We start from the raw sequence: 17,580 nt of genomic DNA on the forward strand, positions 1-17,580 counted from the left end.
TAAAAGGCACCTTTTGGGTTACACACTGTTGAAAATGGTCAAACTGTCCAATAAATACGTGATCTTGTTTGATTTCTCAGTTTAAACGCAGCATTTGAGTCTTTTATTTTTTTACCTAAATATGAATTAATCAGAGCTGGTGAGTCAGATGCCATGATGATTAAAGACATTTAACCTAAAATAGCTGAGGATTACCAGGTGGTTTCTTGTAAAGGAAAAATGAATGGAAATCCAAAGAAGGAGGTTTTTTTAAATGCTGCATTTTTTTCATCGTCTGCTCTGGGAAGGGATCAAAATGGGTTTTATATCCTTTACCACATAAATATACTTTTATTCTGAAAGTCACTCAGTAAATCAGACATAAAATGGTTAATAAGAGCTTTTACATTTAAAAGGATGTATAAAATGATCAAACCAAGAATCAACCATCAGGTCACATAAACTCACTTTATTTTGGATAAACATGTTAATAAAATATTTAGTCTATATATTATTGCTGTACATTGTTCTTAGTAAGAATCTTTGGTCTTTAACCATAATCCTCTCCAAATGGATGGTTTTCTACTCCTGTTGTTCGATTAAAGAGGAAAAACAGGTCTTACAGGAAGCGTGTGCTCCAAAAGCCGATTCACGAATGGAATCATTTGCTTGATAAATCAATAAAAGCCTTATTTTAAAAGGCTTCAGTCATTAAACTCTCCAGCTGTTCCTCCTCCGCTGAGCTGCTCGTGGTGAAAGCTTTAGTGAAATAATGCAGTTCTATTTTTCCCGACTGGTGTGCAAGGGCGACTCCTGAATATGTCTGCTGTCCTGAATCTCCGAACACGGACATGGCCGTCACCCTGAAAAACAAACACACCTGATGTGAGCGTCTCAGGCTGGCGTTGGTCACTGGGGCTCAGGGTAGTGTTGCTATCTGGCGTTACCGATCAGCTGTCAGTCTCTCCTTGATCACAGGCTGTGCGTCGCTTTCCAGCAGGTCCCAGATGTAGAGGTTGGAAGCAGCATCAAGCCCGCAGAACACCGTGGGTCTGGTCTGAGACCACTGCAGGGAAACCAGCGGTTCTCCAGCTGTGGAGCTCCTCCACTCAGCCACAGGCCGATCACGGCTTACTGCGTGTAGCCGGATGCTGCCGTCACCACATCCCACCTAGAATATGAGGCAAAAGAAGATTCCTTTCCTTTCCAGTCTTTATATAAGCATACATTTTATATTACAAAACGGAACTCCTACCAGGAACAAGTGTAGCTTGAAGGGAGAGAAGTGGATGGAGCTGATGTCAACAGGTCGCTCTTCCACCTCCTGGAACCTGTAGAACTTCGGCAGAGCCTTCAAACCGTGACTTGTTCCATGGCTGACCAGACCCTGGACAGGAATAACACAAACACTCCAAATCAAACACACGAGAGAGGATCAGGGACGCTGAAAAGAAACAATGAGGAGAAAAAGAATTCTGACTTTAATCTCAGAATTCAGAATTTTAAAATCTGAGATTAAATTTAGAATTCTGAAAAAAAAAGTAAGAATTCTAAAATTAAATGGGGATTCTGACATTAAAGTCAGAATTTTGAGGAAAAAGTAAGAATTCTCTTAAGTCAGAATTCTGGAATTAAATTTGGAGTTCTAAGATTAAAGTCAGAATTTAGAAAAGAAAGTTAGAATCCCAACTTCAATCTCAGAATTCTGACTTTTGAATTCTAAAAAAAAAAAGTAAGAATTCTGAGATTAAAGTGAAAATTCTGACTTAAATCTCTGAATTCTTACTTTTCTCTCAGAATTATGAATTATTTTTTTCTCCAAATTTAATCTCAGAATTCAAAAATCAGAATTCTGAGATCGAAGTCTCTTTAATATCAGAATTCTGAGATTAAATTTGGAATTCTGAGAAAAATAAAAATCATCATTCTGAGAAAAAAGTAAGAATTCTGAGATTAAAGTCTCTGAGAATGCTAAATTTTGAGATTAAAGCCAGAATTCAGAAAAAAATACTAAAGTTAGAATTCCAATTTTCAGACTTTTGAGGTTAAAGTCAGAACTCTGAGAAACACGTCTCTTCCATGGCCCTAATCCTCTTCCGTACAAACAGCATTTTCTAAATATTTAAACCTTTTCTCCTTTTAATGAAACCGCACGAATTCCACTCACCAAATCGGTGCCGATGAAGAAATGATTGGAGTCTGTTGGAAGGATTTTTAGAAGCAGCGCCTGGAACTGCCTTGTGTTCACCACATCTCGTGATGACGTCCTGAGAGGACGGGACGAGACAACATGTTAAAGAGGTCACGACCTTCCCAGACAGTAAAAGTGGAACGCATGACCAGAAGAATGTTCGGACAGGACTGTGTGATCCCCAGCAGAGCAGCTGCGTCCCACTGGGCAGAAACACTCTGGGGTATTTTCAGCCCACTGACAGAAGCTATTTATCCATCTAACCTGTCGGCAGCGAGGAGGGAGGAGCTGTGGAGCAGCTTGACTTTACCCCCAGGGCGCAGACCTGTGGGTGGAGAAGGGTTTAGGAGTTAGAATGATGTTAGTGGAGAAGCAGGGAGGCCCATAAAATATGACCTCCTTACCTAGATCTGTAGGAGAGCCGGCCTCGTTGGCTTTAGGGAGCTCTAGCACCACCTACAGGACGTAGAGCACAACCCAATATTTAGGTCGAGAGAAAACTGAATTGTTTCATGGAATAAGAAAACAACTCAAGAGGTGTTTAAATACTAAATATGTGAATCTTTGTTTAGTTTAGGAACTAAATAAATGTTTTATTTATTGATATTTTCATGTTGCCTGTTGACATTGTTGGATTAATGAAGTGCAAAACAGGCTAACTGGTCAAATTAGCCAAAACTAGCTTTGAAACGGTGACTATGGGTTTAGCTATGATTCATTTCTAGGTTATTTTCTGGTTAAAGCCTCTGACAAGGGTTTCCTTCCTGTTGCTGTCAGATGACTCCGGCGTAGAGAAAAAGTTTTGTTACCCAGAAATTTAGGACCCCACTTTGATCCAGAGAGGCCAGCTGGAAGGACAATCCCGTCAGCTCTAGAAAATAAGAAGACAACTTATCTGTGAGTGTCAAAACAAAAAAATAAAAGACAACATCCATCATGATGTTGAACCAGCGTGTGGAGTGTCGAACCTTCCTTGGACGCTAAAAGTGGGACCTCTGAACTCAGCCCCGCTACAGTGAAGGGGACGACCTCTACGGAGGTCACGGAGGACAAATGGCCCGAGCTGGACATTACTGCATCTGTGTTGACAGGGTGACAAAAGAGAAGACATCAGTATTTACACTGCTCTTATATAGGTGCACTTACGAGTACAGGGTGTGCTGGATCAGTGGAGACATGCTGTACATTGTAACCTGACTCTGGTCTCAGCTGGAGGGTAAAGATGAATATAAGTGACACTATTAAAAATAAAAAAGGGCTTTATAATCTAAAACTAAAAACTCTGTTTCACCAAGACATGAGCTGTCTGAGTAAAGATTCTCTCACACACCAGTGGAGAATGTAGGCTGTCTAAAGGTCCAGTCCTCTTCCCCGATCTTTAAGCTGTAATGGTTACTGGCCCGCTCCCTCAGGTCCCACAGCACCACTGAACCCACTGAAGTGCCTGCAAACACCAGTGTGGACTTTCCAGGACTGAAACAGCAGCACTGCACCTGGAACAAAAACATATGATTTTTTCTTAAGTTATAATAGTTCTATGGTCGATACAAAATATTTTCGTGAAGTTCTTTACACCAAATCCTTCTCACATGATGCAATTTCAACAGTTTTATTCTGGACTTTTTCAGTACCTTCCAGAATGAGCCATTTCAGGCCTCTGCCACTTTAACCCGGGCATGTACACTGGACGTGCAAGCATCATGTAACGCAATAGACCTGTTTTCCCCACAATTTCAGTGGTGCGTCTTTTTTGTTTCACACAGCTGTTCCCGCAAAGTTACAAAATCACAGGATAATTGCAAGATCACGCAGGATTTCATCAGTTCAAACAAGATGACAGACGTGCGGATGTATCCAAAAGGTCTGTGGTTTATTTTCTGTTCTGTTTACCTCGGCCACTGACGCTTCGCATAAGGTATTTTTTTTTAAGTAAATCTGCGTGTGTCTTTTATTTTGAAAGTCTCTGGATGTTTTACACTGCTTTTGTGCTTTGCTTCCTGTCTTGCCTGATCAGAAATACTGAGCTTGACGCATTTAGGAATCATAGCACATAAAAAATAGACTTAGCGTAAATTTAGCAAAGCAACGTGACACTACGCTACTTGGACGCGTCCAAGACAAAGTATTGTGGCCATTGGAAACACATTAAGCAACTCTAACTGCGACTAACTGCTGTGTACTACGCTTCACGGACGTTACACACTGCTTACGCATCCAGTGAAAAGGCTGGGTAAGAGAACAAACTGGATCTGACCACTCCCACCCATCCCCGACTCAGGCTGCTATAAGCTGAGAAGCTCTGATATCCAGGAGGGGCTCAGATTAGAGCTACTGTTCCATTAGGTAAGAGGTAATTCTAATTTCCACATTTGTGCTGTCACAAACAGGAGCTTCTCGAAACGTCTCGTTTCATTTGCAATCAGTGGGTTTAAAAAACAACTGTGTGGTGAGCTTTTGTGTAACTGTGTGGTATGGCAAGATGTACCACTATATGGTAAAGTACGGTATAACATAATACTACAACCTGACACAATAAAACTAATAAAGTAATATTTATTTTAGTAACTGTTTTAAATGGATTTTGATACTCTTACCTCTGATTCATAAAGAAGTATCTTCTGAGGTCTGGATGGCTCCCAGATGTTCCAGATGCAGATGATGGTGTTGCTGTCAAGGCGAACAGCGCTGGCTTTGACCGTGGGCATGTGCACGGACAACATGGTGTGTCTCTGGACCTGAGAGAAGTGCACCAGGCTAATGTGTCGACCTGCAATCGAAACATGACGATCCCAAAGGAGCTGCATCATACGGAGCAATCACAAAGAGAATACAGTGATCCCTCGCTACTTCGCGGTTTGTTTATCACGGATTCACGACTTCGCAGATTTATCTTTGGAGCCTTATTCAAGGGAAATTCGCCGATTCGCGGTATTTTTCACCGATTCGCGGTATTTTTCTATGCAAAATATCAAGAAATTCCTGTTTTTTTCATCAATTTCATCATAAAATGCACTTTTTGTAATAAAACTATAAAAATAACAAGTAAAAAATTTTTTTCTTGAGTTTTACCCACAAAAGGAGAATGTGATCATACAATAATTCAATATAGTACTGTACTGTAAATATGGTGTCTCTACTTCGCAGATTTTCACCTATCGCGACCAGGTCTGGAACGCATCTACCGCGATAAACGAGGGATCACTGTACAACAGAGCTGGCGACAGAAGTATTTACCGAGAAGGAAAGGCAAACTGGTGTTGAGCTGTAAACTTCCATCGCTGAAAGAAAGAGATTCTGTTTGAATCTTCAGCTTTCTGAGGGATTTTCTCTCTGCTTCATCCTCCTCCAATAACACCACCATGACCTCGATTTGCAGAACAAAAAAAGACAACAAGGGTCAACACTAGCAGCAGGGGGGCTCAACCTGAACGATTCATGTAAAACCTGTGAGGCCGACTGCAGAAATGATGCCAGACGATGCGAATCAAAGCAAAGGTCACTATTGGTTTTGTCTCGTGCTTCCTGGGAGGATTTTGGATCTGTCAAGATAAAAAAATAATAATAATACATAAAATGTGCTTTTTTCCTCTATAAATCAGATTTATCTTTTCGTTATCCAACCTCCACAAGCTCCAATGTGTTCAGGGGGATGTTGAGTCCACTTTTCACTTGTGTCTATTTCCTCTGTCTGGATGTCTCGGTCTGGATTATCCTCATTGCACTGAGTGTATTCCTGCAGAAGACATTCTCACGTAATTCTTGTCTGTTTAAAAGTGTGAGATAACATAAATCCTTTCTAACCTGCTTTGTGTTTGCATTTCCAAAGTGTCTGATGTACATTTCGTATTCAGTGACCGGCGGTAAATCCAAGAGGGAGAAGGTCGTGGAATAATCCAGATCGATTAAACGAAGCAGCTCTGCGCCTCGCTTACTGCAGTCAGAAAAACACAACACTTATTAGGGGCTGCATGACTTAATTTTTTAAAAGTCGACCATCAAGTAAGGAAAATCGAGTCAACTTTAACTAGTCGTTGATGACGTCATACACCTGAAGCGGCTAAAACTGACAATGGGTGACCAAGCGTTTCCTACGCATGGGGGTGGGGTGGGGGGGGGGGGGGGGGGTTGGTTCGCTGGAGTTTTTGACATTTAAAATTGCGCCCACATTTTCTAAGTTAAAGAGCAAGTCACCCCCAACTCAACTATTTTTTTGCTGATAAACTACATAAATGTGTGTCTAATTGTGCTGCAGACACGTGTAGTCAATAATTTGGCACTTCAGTGCATCTTAGTTAAAATTGAAATATTCTGCCTAAAACTGTCAGTGTTGCGCCATAGTCAGGTAAAAACTCTGCACTGCATTTGAATTTATATCTGCCACCGCTATTGGCTAACCCCGGGTTTCCACGGGAGCCGTCAGCAGCACGTTACTGCAGCAGCACGTCTTGCTCGCGTAAACTGCTGCTTGGCCCTTCCCACGAGACGCGAAGCAGCAGGGGAGCAGCTGTCACCGACAGAGCACGAAGTCACACGAGTGACTTCGTCAGTAAACACAACAACAAGCAGGAGAAAATTACAACATGGTTTGTGTTTTATGTTCTGTCCGTTTTATAATCGCCAATACGGACCTGAAAAACAAAGGAGACCGCTAGCTAGGTGATAACTTCTCACGGGGCCGCACAGTTAGTAACTTTTTTAAAAGTAAAGCAACCGGAAGGCAGTACGTTCTTTATTCTGAAAATCTCGGGTGCTTCTCTCCATTTCCGCGTCCGATTTCCTGTCTTTCCTTCCCCAAACATGTCTAAATTGACCCGTTTCAGAGGCGTCGCGCGTAGGAAATAGAACCGGCGCGTAAAGGCCGCGACATGCTGCTCCTCAGACGCGGCCGACTCACGCTGCTGACGGCTCCCGTGGAAAAGGTTCTGTTGACCACAGCGATTCCTATCAGCAGCTATGACGTGCTACTGCAGTAACGTGCTGCTGACGGCTCCTGTGGAAAGCCGGGGTAAGAGGTATGCTATGATGTAAACTGGTACATTATGATGTCACAATGCTGTCATGAGCCTGTGTGTGTGTGTGTATTTGTTAGTGGCTCCGCCCTCTCGGTCTGCTAGGCAACAGCATTTGTTGCATTTTTCAAACATGAAGAGGAAGTGAAGTAAGTTTCTTGTAGGGGGTGACTTGCTCTTTAAACACATCTCTTTTAACAAAGGTAGTTTCTGCTTCAGCCCTCTCCCCCCTCCCCCCTCCCCCTGTGCAGCGGCCACAAACTCATTGATGCGCCTGCAGCCTCTCAGAGTTCCTGCTGCTCTAAACATTAAAATAATTATTTCATTTTCTGTTCCTCACTTCTGATTACCTTCAATGGTATCTGTTTGTTGCAACCACCAGGTACAAAAACTAACTTGTTTTTATTTGACTATTTTTCTGTCCTGCTTGTTTATTATCTTCCTGCATCTCCTCTCAATCCTAAAGAGAAACTGCTACCTGGGTTCATATATATTCACCTTATGAGTTACCTTTGAACTGCAGTTCTAAAAGATCTACCAACCGCTAAAACAGCGGAGTGCGAGCCAGCCGCATCAGTTAGGTGTGTCACCGGAGGACAAAACAGGTGATGCGCCCCGATCCACAGCAGCGAAAAGCATCAGGCACAAATAAAAGACAGAAAACATTAAAGGAAATGAGCTGGCATGAACGTGTTAAATTTGTTTTTGAGGTGGCGACACCTGATTTGATAATGTTACTGTGGCCGTGCTCAGGACGCAGATGTCTGGAGCGCATCAACAATCAGAGCTTTGCATGCGCAAGCTGGTTAAGGTTAGGAAGGGGGTGAGGGGAAGGTTAAATTGCAAGAGGGTAAAGGTCACAATTCGGTTTACGGCGGGCGTCAGATACCGATGCTCTGGCACGGCGTGTCGCCTCACAACGCGCGGGGCTCGTCACCTGCTGTCTTTTCCGAGGACTGCATCTTGTCTGTCATTATCAAGTGACAGCAACTAGTCTATGAAAGGCATAAAATGTCACTACAGAGCAGAGAAGCTGACTAGTCAACTAGTTGATACAACTCCTAAAAGCCATTGCATTTAAACTGGTTTCAGTGGTTCTTGTGACAGAAAGTTGACTAATTTAGGATTAGACAGCACTCTGTAGCCCTCTGCAGACCAGAAAATGCACCTAACAGTTTTGTTAGGAACACTAGAGGGAGGTCTCTGCCTGCTTTACATTAATAGCTGTTAACTGTGCCAGTGGCTGATATAAAGGCTAGCGCTTAGCTTTTTCAGTTTGCTGACTGTCAATAAAAAGCACAATAAGGAGCAGAAGAATGTTGCTTTTTTTGTTGGCATCATGGCGGAGCCTGGAAGTAAAAGAGTAATGTCTTTGGAGGTGAAGTAAAGAGCTAAAACCAGAATGCACATGAGCACGGCCTACACTGTTTGAGGGAACTTAAAGGAGGCTACAAAATCATGAACTGATGGTGACCTGGCTTTGTTGCTACTGGACTTATAAGTAATAATATTTTTGTCCAACAGTGTGGAGCCTTTTACTTGGTGGCTTATTTAATATCAGTTAGCTCATGTTGGCATTAGCTCGTTGTTAGCGCTAGCTACAGCAGGGTTGTTCACGACAGTTGTAATTCCACTTTCAACCAGTAGGAGAGAGAAGCAGGAAAATTATTTAGTGTTGTTTATATCACTTTAACCCAGTCTTGGTGATGTCTTGCTTTCATGTTGACATACTTCTGCTTTGAGGCGACTTCCTTGCTCACTTCGCGATGCCTTGCAGCCACAAAATTGATAAATTTCCCATGACTGGAGGTTTTAATCTTCTTTTCAAAATCTAGAAATAAAACAATAATAATGCATTTTATTCACTAAAACCTGCACATAACAATCATATTTAAAATATGCCAACAGATATCTTCTACAGACCTGAAGAAGCTGCATCTTTGGACCACCTGGGCTGGTCTTCCTCCTCTCTACTCTTGGTTTGTCTGTGCAGAGTCGTTCCAACTCTCTCGTTCTCTTTAGCCATCGCTCTCCGTATCACATCGATCTCCTGCTGCCGCTGCGCTATGATTTCCTCCTGCTTATCCCAACTTTCCTCCACACTCTCATCTGCCTCTTCAAAATCATCCTCGTAATCCTTCAAATAGAAAAATCCCGTGGATTTTTTCTTACAAATACTTTAAAAAAAAATAACAAGAAATTCATCTTCACACCTGCATACTCACCATGATACTCATCAGAGTCTATGTAATTTGATAAAAAAACATGCAAAAACAATGAATAAAAGTTAAAAGAAAACACAATATAGCACAAGACACGTAGAAGCAGAAGACTTAGATGTCATATTATGTTACAGCATCGCCTTCACCTCAAAATCATCTTCATACTCTTGGTCCGCCAGATCTTCCTGCAGATCAACCTGAAGAAACATTGCAGATACATATTTCTAGGAATTTGGTGATGCTGAAGCTGAAAGACGATGAAAAAAGCCTAAACCTCTTCCCTTTCCGGTCGCGTCATGGGTCCCTAAAGACCTAACAACCGAATGCAAGCCAACGAGGCTAAAAATGCTAATTTCAAATCCGCTTTGCCTTACGCCCTGGATCGCACGTTTTACTTCAATTTAAATGAAAAGTAATGATGTGTGTTTCGACTACGCCAGTCACATACTTTGAGATCCACCAGCTTGTAAATATTCGTAGTTATTATGACTACAACCCAGACGTTGGTAGGTGACTACAGAATCTCCTCTCTCCTAGTGTAGCTGCTACATACCACACGGCCAGATTTATGGTGGTTCTTTCCTCCTGGACAAAGGATTCAAAGCTCTCTAAACTTACAGCAATTTTTGTCTATTTTTCTCCATTTATGTCAATTTGGTGATGTGCATTTGTAGTCTTTGACATATTTTCACACAAAACTTAAAATAAATTTTTCCCCCGTTCGAAAATAAGCGCTTTCTTAGCATCAGAATGTGTTTTCAAACTTCACGGACATCATATGTGAAATCTATGGCACATAGCAAACAGGATTAGAAAATTGCATTTTAAGCCCCATTGACTTGCATCAATTTTTTCATTCTTCCAAGGACCCATGGTCCAGAAGTAGATGGGCGTGACTTAGGCTCCCTATTTGAGAACGCATGCAACTAAGTGACCTGCCTGACCAGATCATTAACAAAAGTGATTTTTTTGAAGTCTTTATGGTCACCTAAAGGTGCACAAAGTAAGAAGGACATCTTGTGGTCAAATTCGAGTACTGCAGTCCATGTTTCAAAACAAATCTGCTCTGAGATAGTGCTGCTAGTCACAGCTCATCGCCAAAAGATTCTAGATGATGAATAAAGACGAGTCATACACATTAAGTAGATAAATACATTCCACTGTAATACTGAGTTGTTGGAAATTGAAAAAGTCACTTGAGATCTGACTATAGGGCTTGTGACCACATGTGATTACGCATAGCATTCTGGGATGTGCGCGGACACGTTGGAAGCTTGACGAGTGTAAACAAACCGTGAAACAAACGGTACTGTCGCAGAGAAGAAGCGGATTTCGGTGAAAGAAAGTGTTAAACAACATTAAAATAAAATCCCAAAAAGGATGCGGAATATACAGGGATACGTTATATAAAGGCGTCGGGAACCGGTATGTGGACAAAATCTGTGTTAAAAATGGTTTTGATCCATATGAAAGACCCAAGACAGGAGCACCAATGACATATTGTTGCCGCCGCAGTTCTGCATAACAGACATTTTCGGATTTCTTGTTTGAGATGTGAGTGGATGTAAATGTCCAGATGAGAGGTAAAAGTTTTATTTGTTGGTTTTTCTAACAAAACAATCAAAATAGTCATCTCACAGAAGAAGTGCAGCAGGAGAAGTTGTGTTGTGTGTCCGTGCAGCCGCATTAGCTTACCGGTATGTGCGTGTAGCCTGTGTGTGTGTTTCGTGTGCATGTAGCGGTTGGAGGAAAGAAACAATGTATAAAAACGTACACCATCTGTAACTTACCAGAAAGAAAATACTCCAGAAGATGATGTTTAGTCACCTTCTAACTGCGACCCAAGCGATCCAGCAAGACTTTATTATACTAGATACTTGGTCTCTGTGGTTTTGCCTCCAAGCAGGAAAACGTGAAAAGTTAGCTTGTTTTCCATCTTTATTCCCCTGGCGATCATGTGTGTTACCCCACAATACAGCAACCATTTACCATAGTTGTGTAATATAACCAATCAACTGAATCATAGATTCATTTAAGCCACAAGAATGAGACTGAACACGTTGTTTACAGTAGTAACAGGCAACAAGTAAGGACTCACACCTCCAACAGGGCGGCTGCGTCGGCGATGGCGTCACGATCACAAGCCCTATTTGTTTCCAAGTCACTGTTAGCATTGTTAGTCTGTTTCATTTGATTATTTCATTGTAGAATTCTTACTTATTGCACCTTTAAAATCTCTAATAAGTCATTTTGTGTTCATAAAGTTGTAATTTTCTTCTGTTGCCATCTACTTTTGTCATTGTTAATTGAGTGGTATTTATTTGTTTTAAAATGTAATCAATTAAATGTTTATTATTTATATATTCTGATTTCTGTTCCTGTTGCCATCAAGTCTTTTTATTTGCACATATTTCTCAGGACTTTTAATTTTTGGGTATTTATTTTTCCTTCCAAGACATTTTGTGGATCCTTTTAAAAATAAACACATTCTACAAGTTGCTTAAACAACTGCAAAAGGAGCTAAAAGTTGCTAGCTTTGATGCTAGCACAGAAAAGTCAGGCAAAGGTTATGATTATTGTCAAAATGGAAAGTGTAGATATTTTGTTGAGTTTTCAAAAATGCAGTAAGAGAAACCAAATCATGTCATGCATAAATATTTAAAGGACAGCAGAGGAGATCTTACAGGCTCTTGTGCGTCTTCTTCATCTTTAACATCCGCTCTCCGCTGCTCAGAGACAACTCTGACCTCCTGATTGTTATAAAGCCGCATGTAGATGGACAAAAGAATAAAAAACAAGAGAATTTACAGTAATTATGTTTTACAAAGCTGTAAATGAAACTTAAAGAGGCCTACCAACCTTTGTCTTCTCTCTGTGACTTCTATCAGATGATTTTATCTTAGAATCTGCTTTCTCCCTAATACTTCTCTTGGTGTCTTCTTCTCTGAGTCGTCTCTCTTTGTTCCGCCTGTCTGCATCCTCTTCCTCCTTTTTCCTTTCCCTTCTCTCTTTGTGTTTGTCTCTGTCCCTTCGGTCTTTGTCTACTTGGTGTGGGCTGAAACCGTCAGCAGATGATTTTATGTCCTGCTGCTCCCAGGATTTGCGCTCCCGTTTCTCTCCCTGAAAATCAGAAAAATCCACACGAGAACAGAGACGCAACTAAATGCTTAGTTTCTGTCCAACATGACTGCAGATGCTTACGTGATGTCCTCTCTCTTTGTGTCTTCTGTCGCTTTCCTCTTCGTGTCTTCTGTGCTCTGAAAACAGGACAGACAGATAATCCAGACAGGTGACCCAGAGACCCTTATCCTGTAAATATTCCAATCCAGGTTTACACACCTCTTCCCTCTTTTTGCTCAGAATGTGTTCTGTCTCTGTGTCTTTCCTGAGTGTGTCCGTCTTTCCTCTTGTCTTCACAGTCCTCTCTGTGCCGTCTATCCCTCTGCTCTATTTGTAGCTTTTCTGTCTCATCTCGTCTTTCTTTCCCACTTTTCTCATGCCGTCTCCTCTCACTCCTGTGCTCTTCTCTCCTCCTTTCCTTGACTGTGTCCTCCCCCCGGTGTCTCTCTCTGTCCCTTACCCTTTCTTTCTCCTCATCTTTGTATCTGTCCCTATGCCTCTCCCTATCACGTGTGTCTCCTTTATCAGGTCTTTTTTCCCTGTTTCCTCCGTCATCATCAACTAATCTCCTCCTCTCCCTGTCCTTGTTGTCTCTTCTGTCTTCTTTATCTTTTCTGTCCTTGTCACCTCTCTGGTCTTGTGAGCTCTCTTTTCTTCGTTCTGAATATCTGTCTCTATAATCTCCATCTTTTCTTTCTCTTGTTCTGTCTCTTTCTCTGTGCTTGTCTCCATCTTGTCTCGACTCCTCTGGATCTCGGCGACGTCTCTCCATGGATTCTCCACGGTGCTTTCTCTCACCATCGTCTCTCCTTCTGGCATAGCCATCATCGTAAGCTTTTTCCTGAAAAATATTTTTCGAAAAATGAAATCAGTCATAGTCTAGTTTTTAAGTTTCATATAATATTTAAATCCAGTTCTGTTGTGATTTTTTTTCTCAGTTTTCAGTGACTTACTGTGATGTGTCTTCTCAGGTCAGCAGGTCTCCATGTGTCTTCTTTTGTTATTTTCTAAAGAAACATAATGTTGGTGTTAACGTAATAAATAAAATCACGTTAATTTTGCTCAAAAACAACTAACTGAGAACAAATTTCTAAAAAAAATTTGCACAAACACTTCCGTTGTCTGACTTGAATAACTTGCTAAATTGTGAGCATGCAAACAAAAGCGAGGAACTCAAACACGTTACCTTTTCCCGGTGCATGCTCTTGTCGTTTTTTGCCCTTAAAAAGCTTTTTTTTATCTCCAAAAATAACCGTGTTCTTTTCTACTTTACGACGCCATGGTGGTAAATGCCTGGAGCGCATGCGCACTTGTCTGAATCCATGGAGAACGCGTCAGTTCGACTTAACAACAGGTTTATTAATCAATCAAAAAGCAATCGATGGATTCAACAGCCAGTTGCCAGGGGCAGCTGTGAAAGCCTTTGTTCATATTACGAACAAATAAATTACCAAACTAAACGTGGTTTTTGTCAGTAAATATATTATCATAGTTTTATATATTGTATTTCTTCTACTTTAGTTTTAGACATGTCTATTTATGCGTTTTCTAAAGTCAGCGATTTATCTGTGCTCCCTTTAGTTCAAAACAAAAAACGATCGCACATGCTGGGCCATGCAATAATTAAATAACCCCTAAAAACTAATTGATTGATAGAATTATATTTTTAGAGAAGCAATTTTACATCTTGACCTACTTTTTAAGAGAAAAGAGATTTGATATCAGAGTTTTGTTACACGTACTGACCACTAGATGGCGGTGTTTCTTGTTTTCTTTTTTTAAAGCGTTTCTAGTAGTGGTGGTGCAGTTTGCTCTTTCTTGGAAGTGGTCGTTCCCACCCAGTGTATGACATTCGCAGGAGACCAGCACACAGGCATGCTTTGTCCAGCTGTTCGTGCTGAAAAAGAATAAAGCAGATGCCAGCGAGGCTCGGCGAGGCGATGGGAGGGAGCGCAGGTGAGCCGACGTGAGACAGCAGCGCTCACATGGGAACTGTATCGCTCTATCCGATCCGCGTTTTGACACTTTAATGGACACGTCAGGAAACAGCATGACTGCTGTACGAGGAGCGCACTCAAACAACGCGAGCCCCTCTCCATCCAAAGAGAACGGACACACCGCTCAGCCCAGCCCCAACTTTCCCCATCCCTCAGCGGGGAGCGAATCCTACGACACCTCGGTGTATTCCACCAGCGAGCTGACCCAAACCTGGGTCCACTTCGTCAAAACATTCGTGCTCATCTTTCCCATTTATGTCCTGGGTTATTTCGAGTTCAGTTTCAGCTGGCTGCTGATTGGACTTTTTATCTTTTTCTGCTGGAGGAGAACCACAGGAGGGAAGCACACCCGGCTGAGCCACGCTCTGGCTTTCTTTGACCAAGAGGAACGAAGTGCCAACCAGGGGCTCACCACCTCTGATTTACCACCATGGGTAAGACCACTAATAAATCTAACCTGATGAATCTGTCTTACTACAGGGAGGGAGATCTTTTCTTGTCAACAATGTTTTTCCTGGAAAGTGAACCATCAGCTGATCTGATCAGGTGGGGCATGCGGGACAAGCTGTAAAGCTGCGATGAGCCAGCTGTCCCCAAAACGGTGACATGAGACTGGTCCCGGTCTAAAAACAGAAGGGTACAATGGTAAACCAGACACCAGGCTGGGAGGGAAAACATGTCCACAGGGTCTCTGTTATTTTAGGATCCATGCTGACCATCCCTCCTGCAGAAATCCAGCCTATTTCAGCAACACTTGATCTGAGCTAAAGCTTGTCCTACAAGTCAATAAAAATCGTTTAAGTGCTTTAAACCTACCTAATCAAATTGAATTGGGGAAAATTGAGTAAAAATTAAAAACAATCCCATAAAAGTTTTTTCTAGACCATCACATATTTAGTATTATAGCTTATGAGAACGGTTTTGACTTTATTATAGGCCTAAGATCAACACAAACACAATTTTAATCTAAAATTACACCAAAAAGAAGCTCCATAGATTCAAAGCTGCATCACAAGTCAACTGGCACAATGAAGGCGTTCCCTATCAAACCCCTCTATAATTATTCCAATACGTTATTATACTGTGAGAACAGTTAAAAGCACGTTTTGCTGACATGTGGCTGAGGTTGCATTGAGGCTATTAAGTGGATCAGCCTGAAAGCATCTCACTTAAAGCCATACAACCCCCCTTGTCTTTGAAGGCAGGGATCTATCAAGGAGCAAGCTGAGAATGTAACTCAGCTCAAGCCTGTGGCTGCTGTCCCGAATCAGTGACACTTTTTAATGCTAAATTAGCACAAATCACATTTGCAGACTCTAAATAAACAAATTATGTATTTAAAGATATGATATAGATGTCACCTCTTCTTTCTGGCAGCATTTCACTTGTTTATTATGCTGTTATATCATTTTTAGAATAACTTGTTGCATCTGCTCATTAAAGTTTGGACACATGAGGCATGAAAAAAGGGTTTTGGTTTATTAAACATATAGGAGAAAATGTAATCTGCTCATGGGAAAATAAACCTGGATGTATTCTAAAAACTAGGATTAAGCGTTTGTGTGAGAACAAAAAAAAAACTATCCTAACCCAACTCCACCACTAATAAACGAGAAACTAAAAACTGAACAGAATAAAAGTAATCTAAATGAATTATTCTAAAAACACAAAATCAGCTAAAAATACCCAAACCAGCATGACGAGAGCTGGGTTAAAGTTAGGCTTTGACCCAGAACCGAAACAGCTAAGCTCAAAAATGATATTTAATCATATTTGGTCATTGTTTGCAATAGTTTTATTTATTGTACTCTTGTGTGTGTCTTTGCTCTCATTTTGCATTTTCTTTTTGCGTTTTCTTCTTCCAGTGACCCAACGCGTTTTATTTAGTTTTGCATTTCTCTGCAGCCAGTTTGCATCCAGGGGTGGTACTTTTAGTTTTATCCCTTAATGCATGTCTCTTTTATAGTTTTATCACTGATTTCAACACCTTATTTATTTGTCCTCGTTGATTTTTATTGTTGATTCTGACTCAGTGGTTAATTTTCATCTTTTTCTGGTCTATTTCCTTTCTTTTCAGTCCTTTACTTAATATTTGTTTGCATTTGCGCATCTCCGTGTGCTGTCGGCTGGAGTTTTTTTTTAATTAATTTTCCAACTTCTTCTGTAACGTTTGTAGTTGTTTTTACAATATAAAAGTGACATTTCATTTGCTTTACCTCTGTGAGGTGATGAGGAGAGGTTTTTACACAGAATCACACTTTCATCAAAAAAAAACCTTCGGATATAGTCGGGTTTACACCAGAGGTTTTGGGATTGACGCAAATGTTAATGGTTACAGTTTGCTGCTTCTTTTTATGCAATTTCAGTTTCAGTTAAGTCTGTCTTTGCTGTGAAAATAAACTTAACCCTAAAAGAAACAAGGAAGTGGACTCACTTGTAATGTAGCCTCAGGACACAGACACAAATAAAGAATGGTACCTAAACGACGTCCTTGAGGAACTCCATTGAGGGCAATTTGGTGAAGAACAGTTTCTTTTTCAGCTTGATTTAGTTTTGGTTCTTTGAATTTGAGGCAGGTGGGGAAAAAACACAATTTGGGATTATGCAAGAATAACTCAGAATGTGATTGATGTCATGCTACTGTGAATTGTGGAGATCTTGAAAGCAAAGGGCCAACAATGCAAATATAGGCTCTTTTTATATATCTTATGTAAATTGACTATAATTGTACTTTAAAGTAGCCCTAGAAACATCTGACATAAAGATTAAAAAGCAACATGTATCATTCTAAAAACTTAAAGTAGTGTTTAACATTGCTTCAGCACTGAAAACTCACAACAAATATTCTATATAATCGGTTTTATGCAGCAGTAGCTGTTCACTAAAGTGAATTGTGATCCCCTCCCTTGTATTGTCTGACGTGTTTATTCACCTATAATAAACTATAAGCCTGAATTCAGCACACCAGCTGTAGTTTTCTGCTCCCTATCGTCCCGCTCTGGTCCCTTGCTGTATAAGCACCTATGCTGACTCGTCCTATCTTCCACACACTTCTGGTCACT

General features: G+C 41.0%; 2 protein-coding genes across 7 annotated transcripts in view; one reads left to right on the forward strand and one right to left on the reverse strand.

The window, feature by feature from the left end:
* Positions 1–456: 456 nt before the first annotated feature.
* On the reverse strand, positions 457–13,867 carry dync2i1 (dynein 2 intermediate chain 1). 2 transcript variants are annotated; one of them, XM_015954638.3, is made up of 24 exons: positions 13,708–13,867; positions 13,475–13,528; positions 12,741–13,362; positions 12,603–12,658; positions 12,261–12,521; positions 12,086–12,151; positions 9,548–9,598; positions 9,405–9,422; positions 9,103–9,316; positions 8,911–9,010; positions 5,972–6,101; positions 5,792–5,903; positions 5,615–5,709; positions 5,405–5,534; positions 4,765–4,937; positions 3,501–3,663; positions 3,139–3,249; positions 2,980–3,041; positions 2,575–2,626; positions 2,435–2,495; positions 2,147–2,246; positions 1,235–1,366; positions 927–1,150; positions 457–842 (listed from the first exon to the last, which is right to left on the reverse strand). In XM_015954638.3, exons 1-24 carry the CDS (start codon positions 13,720–13,722, stop codon positions 674–676), a joined length of 3,171 nt encoding a protein of 1,056 aa, XP_015810124.3. In that variant the 5' UTR covers positions 13,723–13,867; the 3' UTR covers positions 457–673. The 2 variants fall into 2 exon arrangements, with proteins under 2 accessions (XP_015810124.3, XP_015810125.3); XM_015954639.3 differs by lacking the exon at positions 9,405–9,422.
* A 453-nt stretch (positions 13,868–14,320) lies between these two features.
* The window catches only part of esyt2b (extended synaptotagmin-like protein 2b), a 68,762-nt gene continuing 65,502 nt past the window's right edge, over positions 14,321–17,580 (forward strand). For all 5 annotated transcript variants that reach the window (XM_015954640.3, XM_015954642.3, XM_015954641.3 and 2 more), the window contains exon 1: positions 14,321–14,952. In XM_015954640.3, coding sequence (XP_015810126.3) covers positions 14,551–14,952 — 402 coding nt within the window. In that variant the 5' untranslated portion in view covers positions 14,321–14,550. The remainder of the gene's footprint in view (positions 14,953–17,580) is intronic.

The sequence above is a fragment of the Nothobranchius furzeri genome, chromosome 7 (assembly GCF_043380555.1).
Source record: "Nothobranchius furzeri strain GRZ-AD chromosome 7, NfurGRZ-RIMD1, whole genome shotgun sequence".
Lineage (NCBI taxonomy): Eukaryota > Metazoa > Chordata > Actinopteri > Cyprinodontiformes > Nothobranchiidae > Nothobranchius > Nothobranchius furzeri.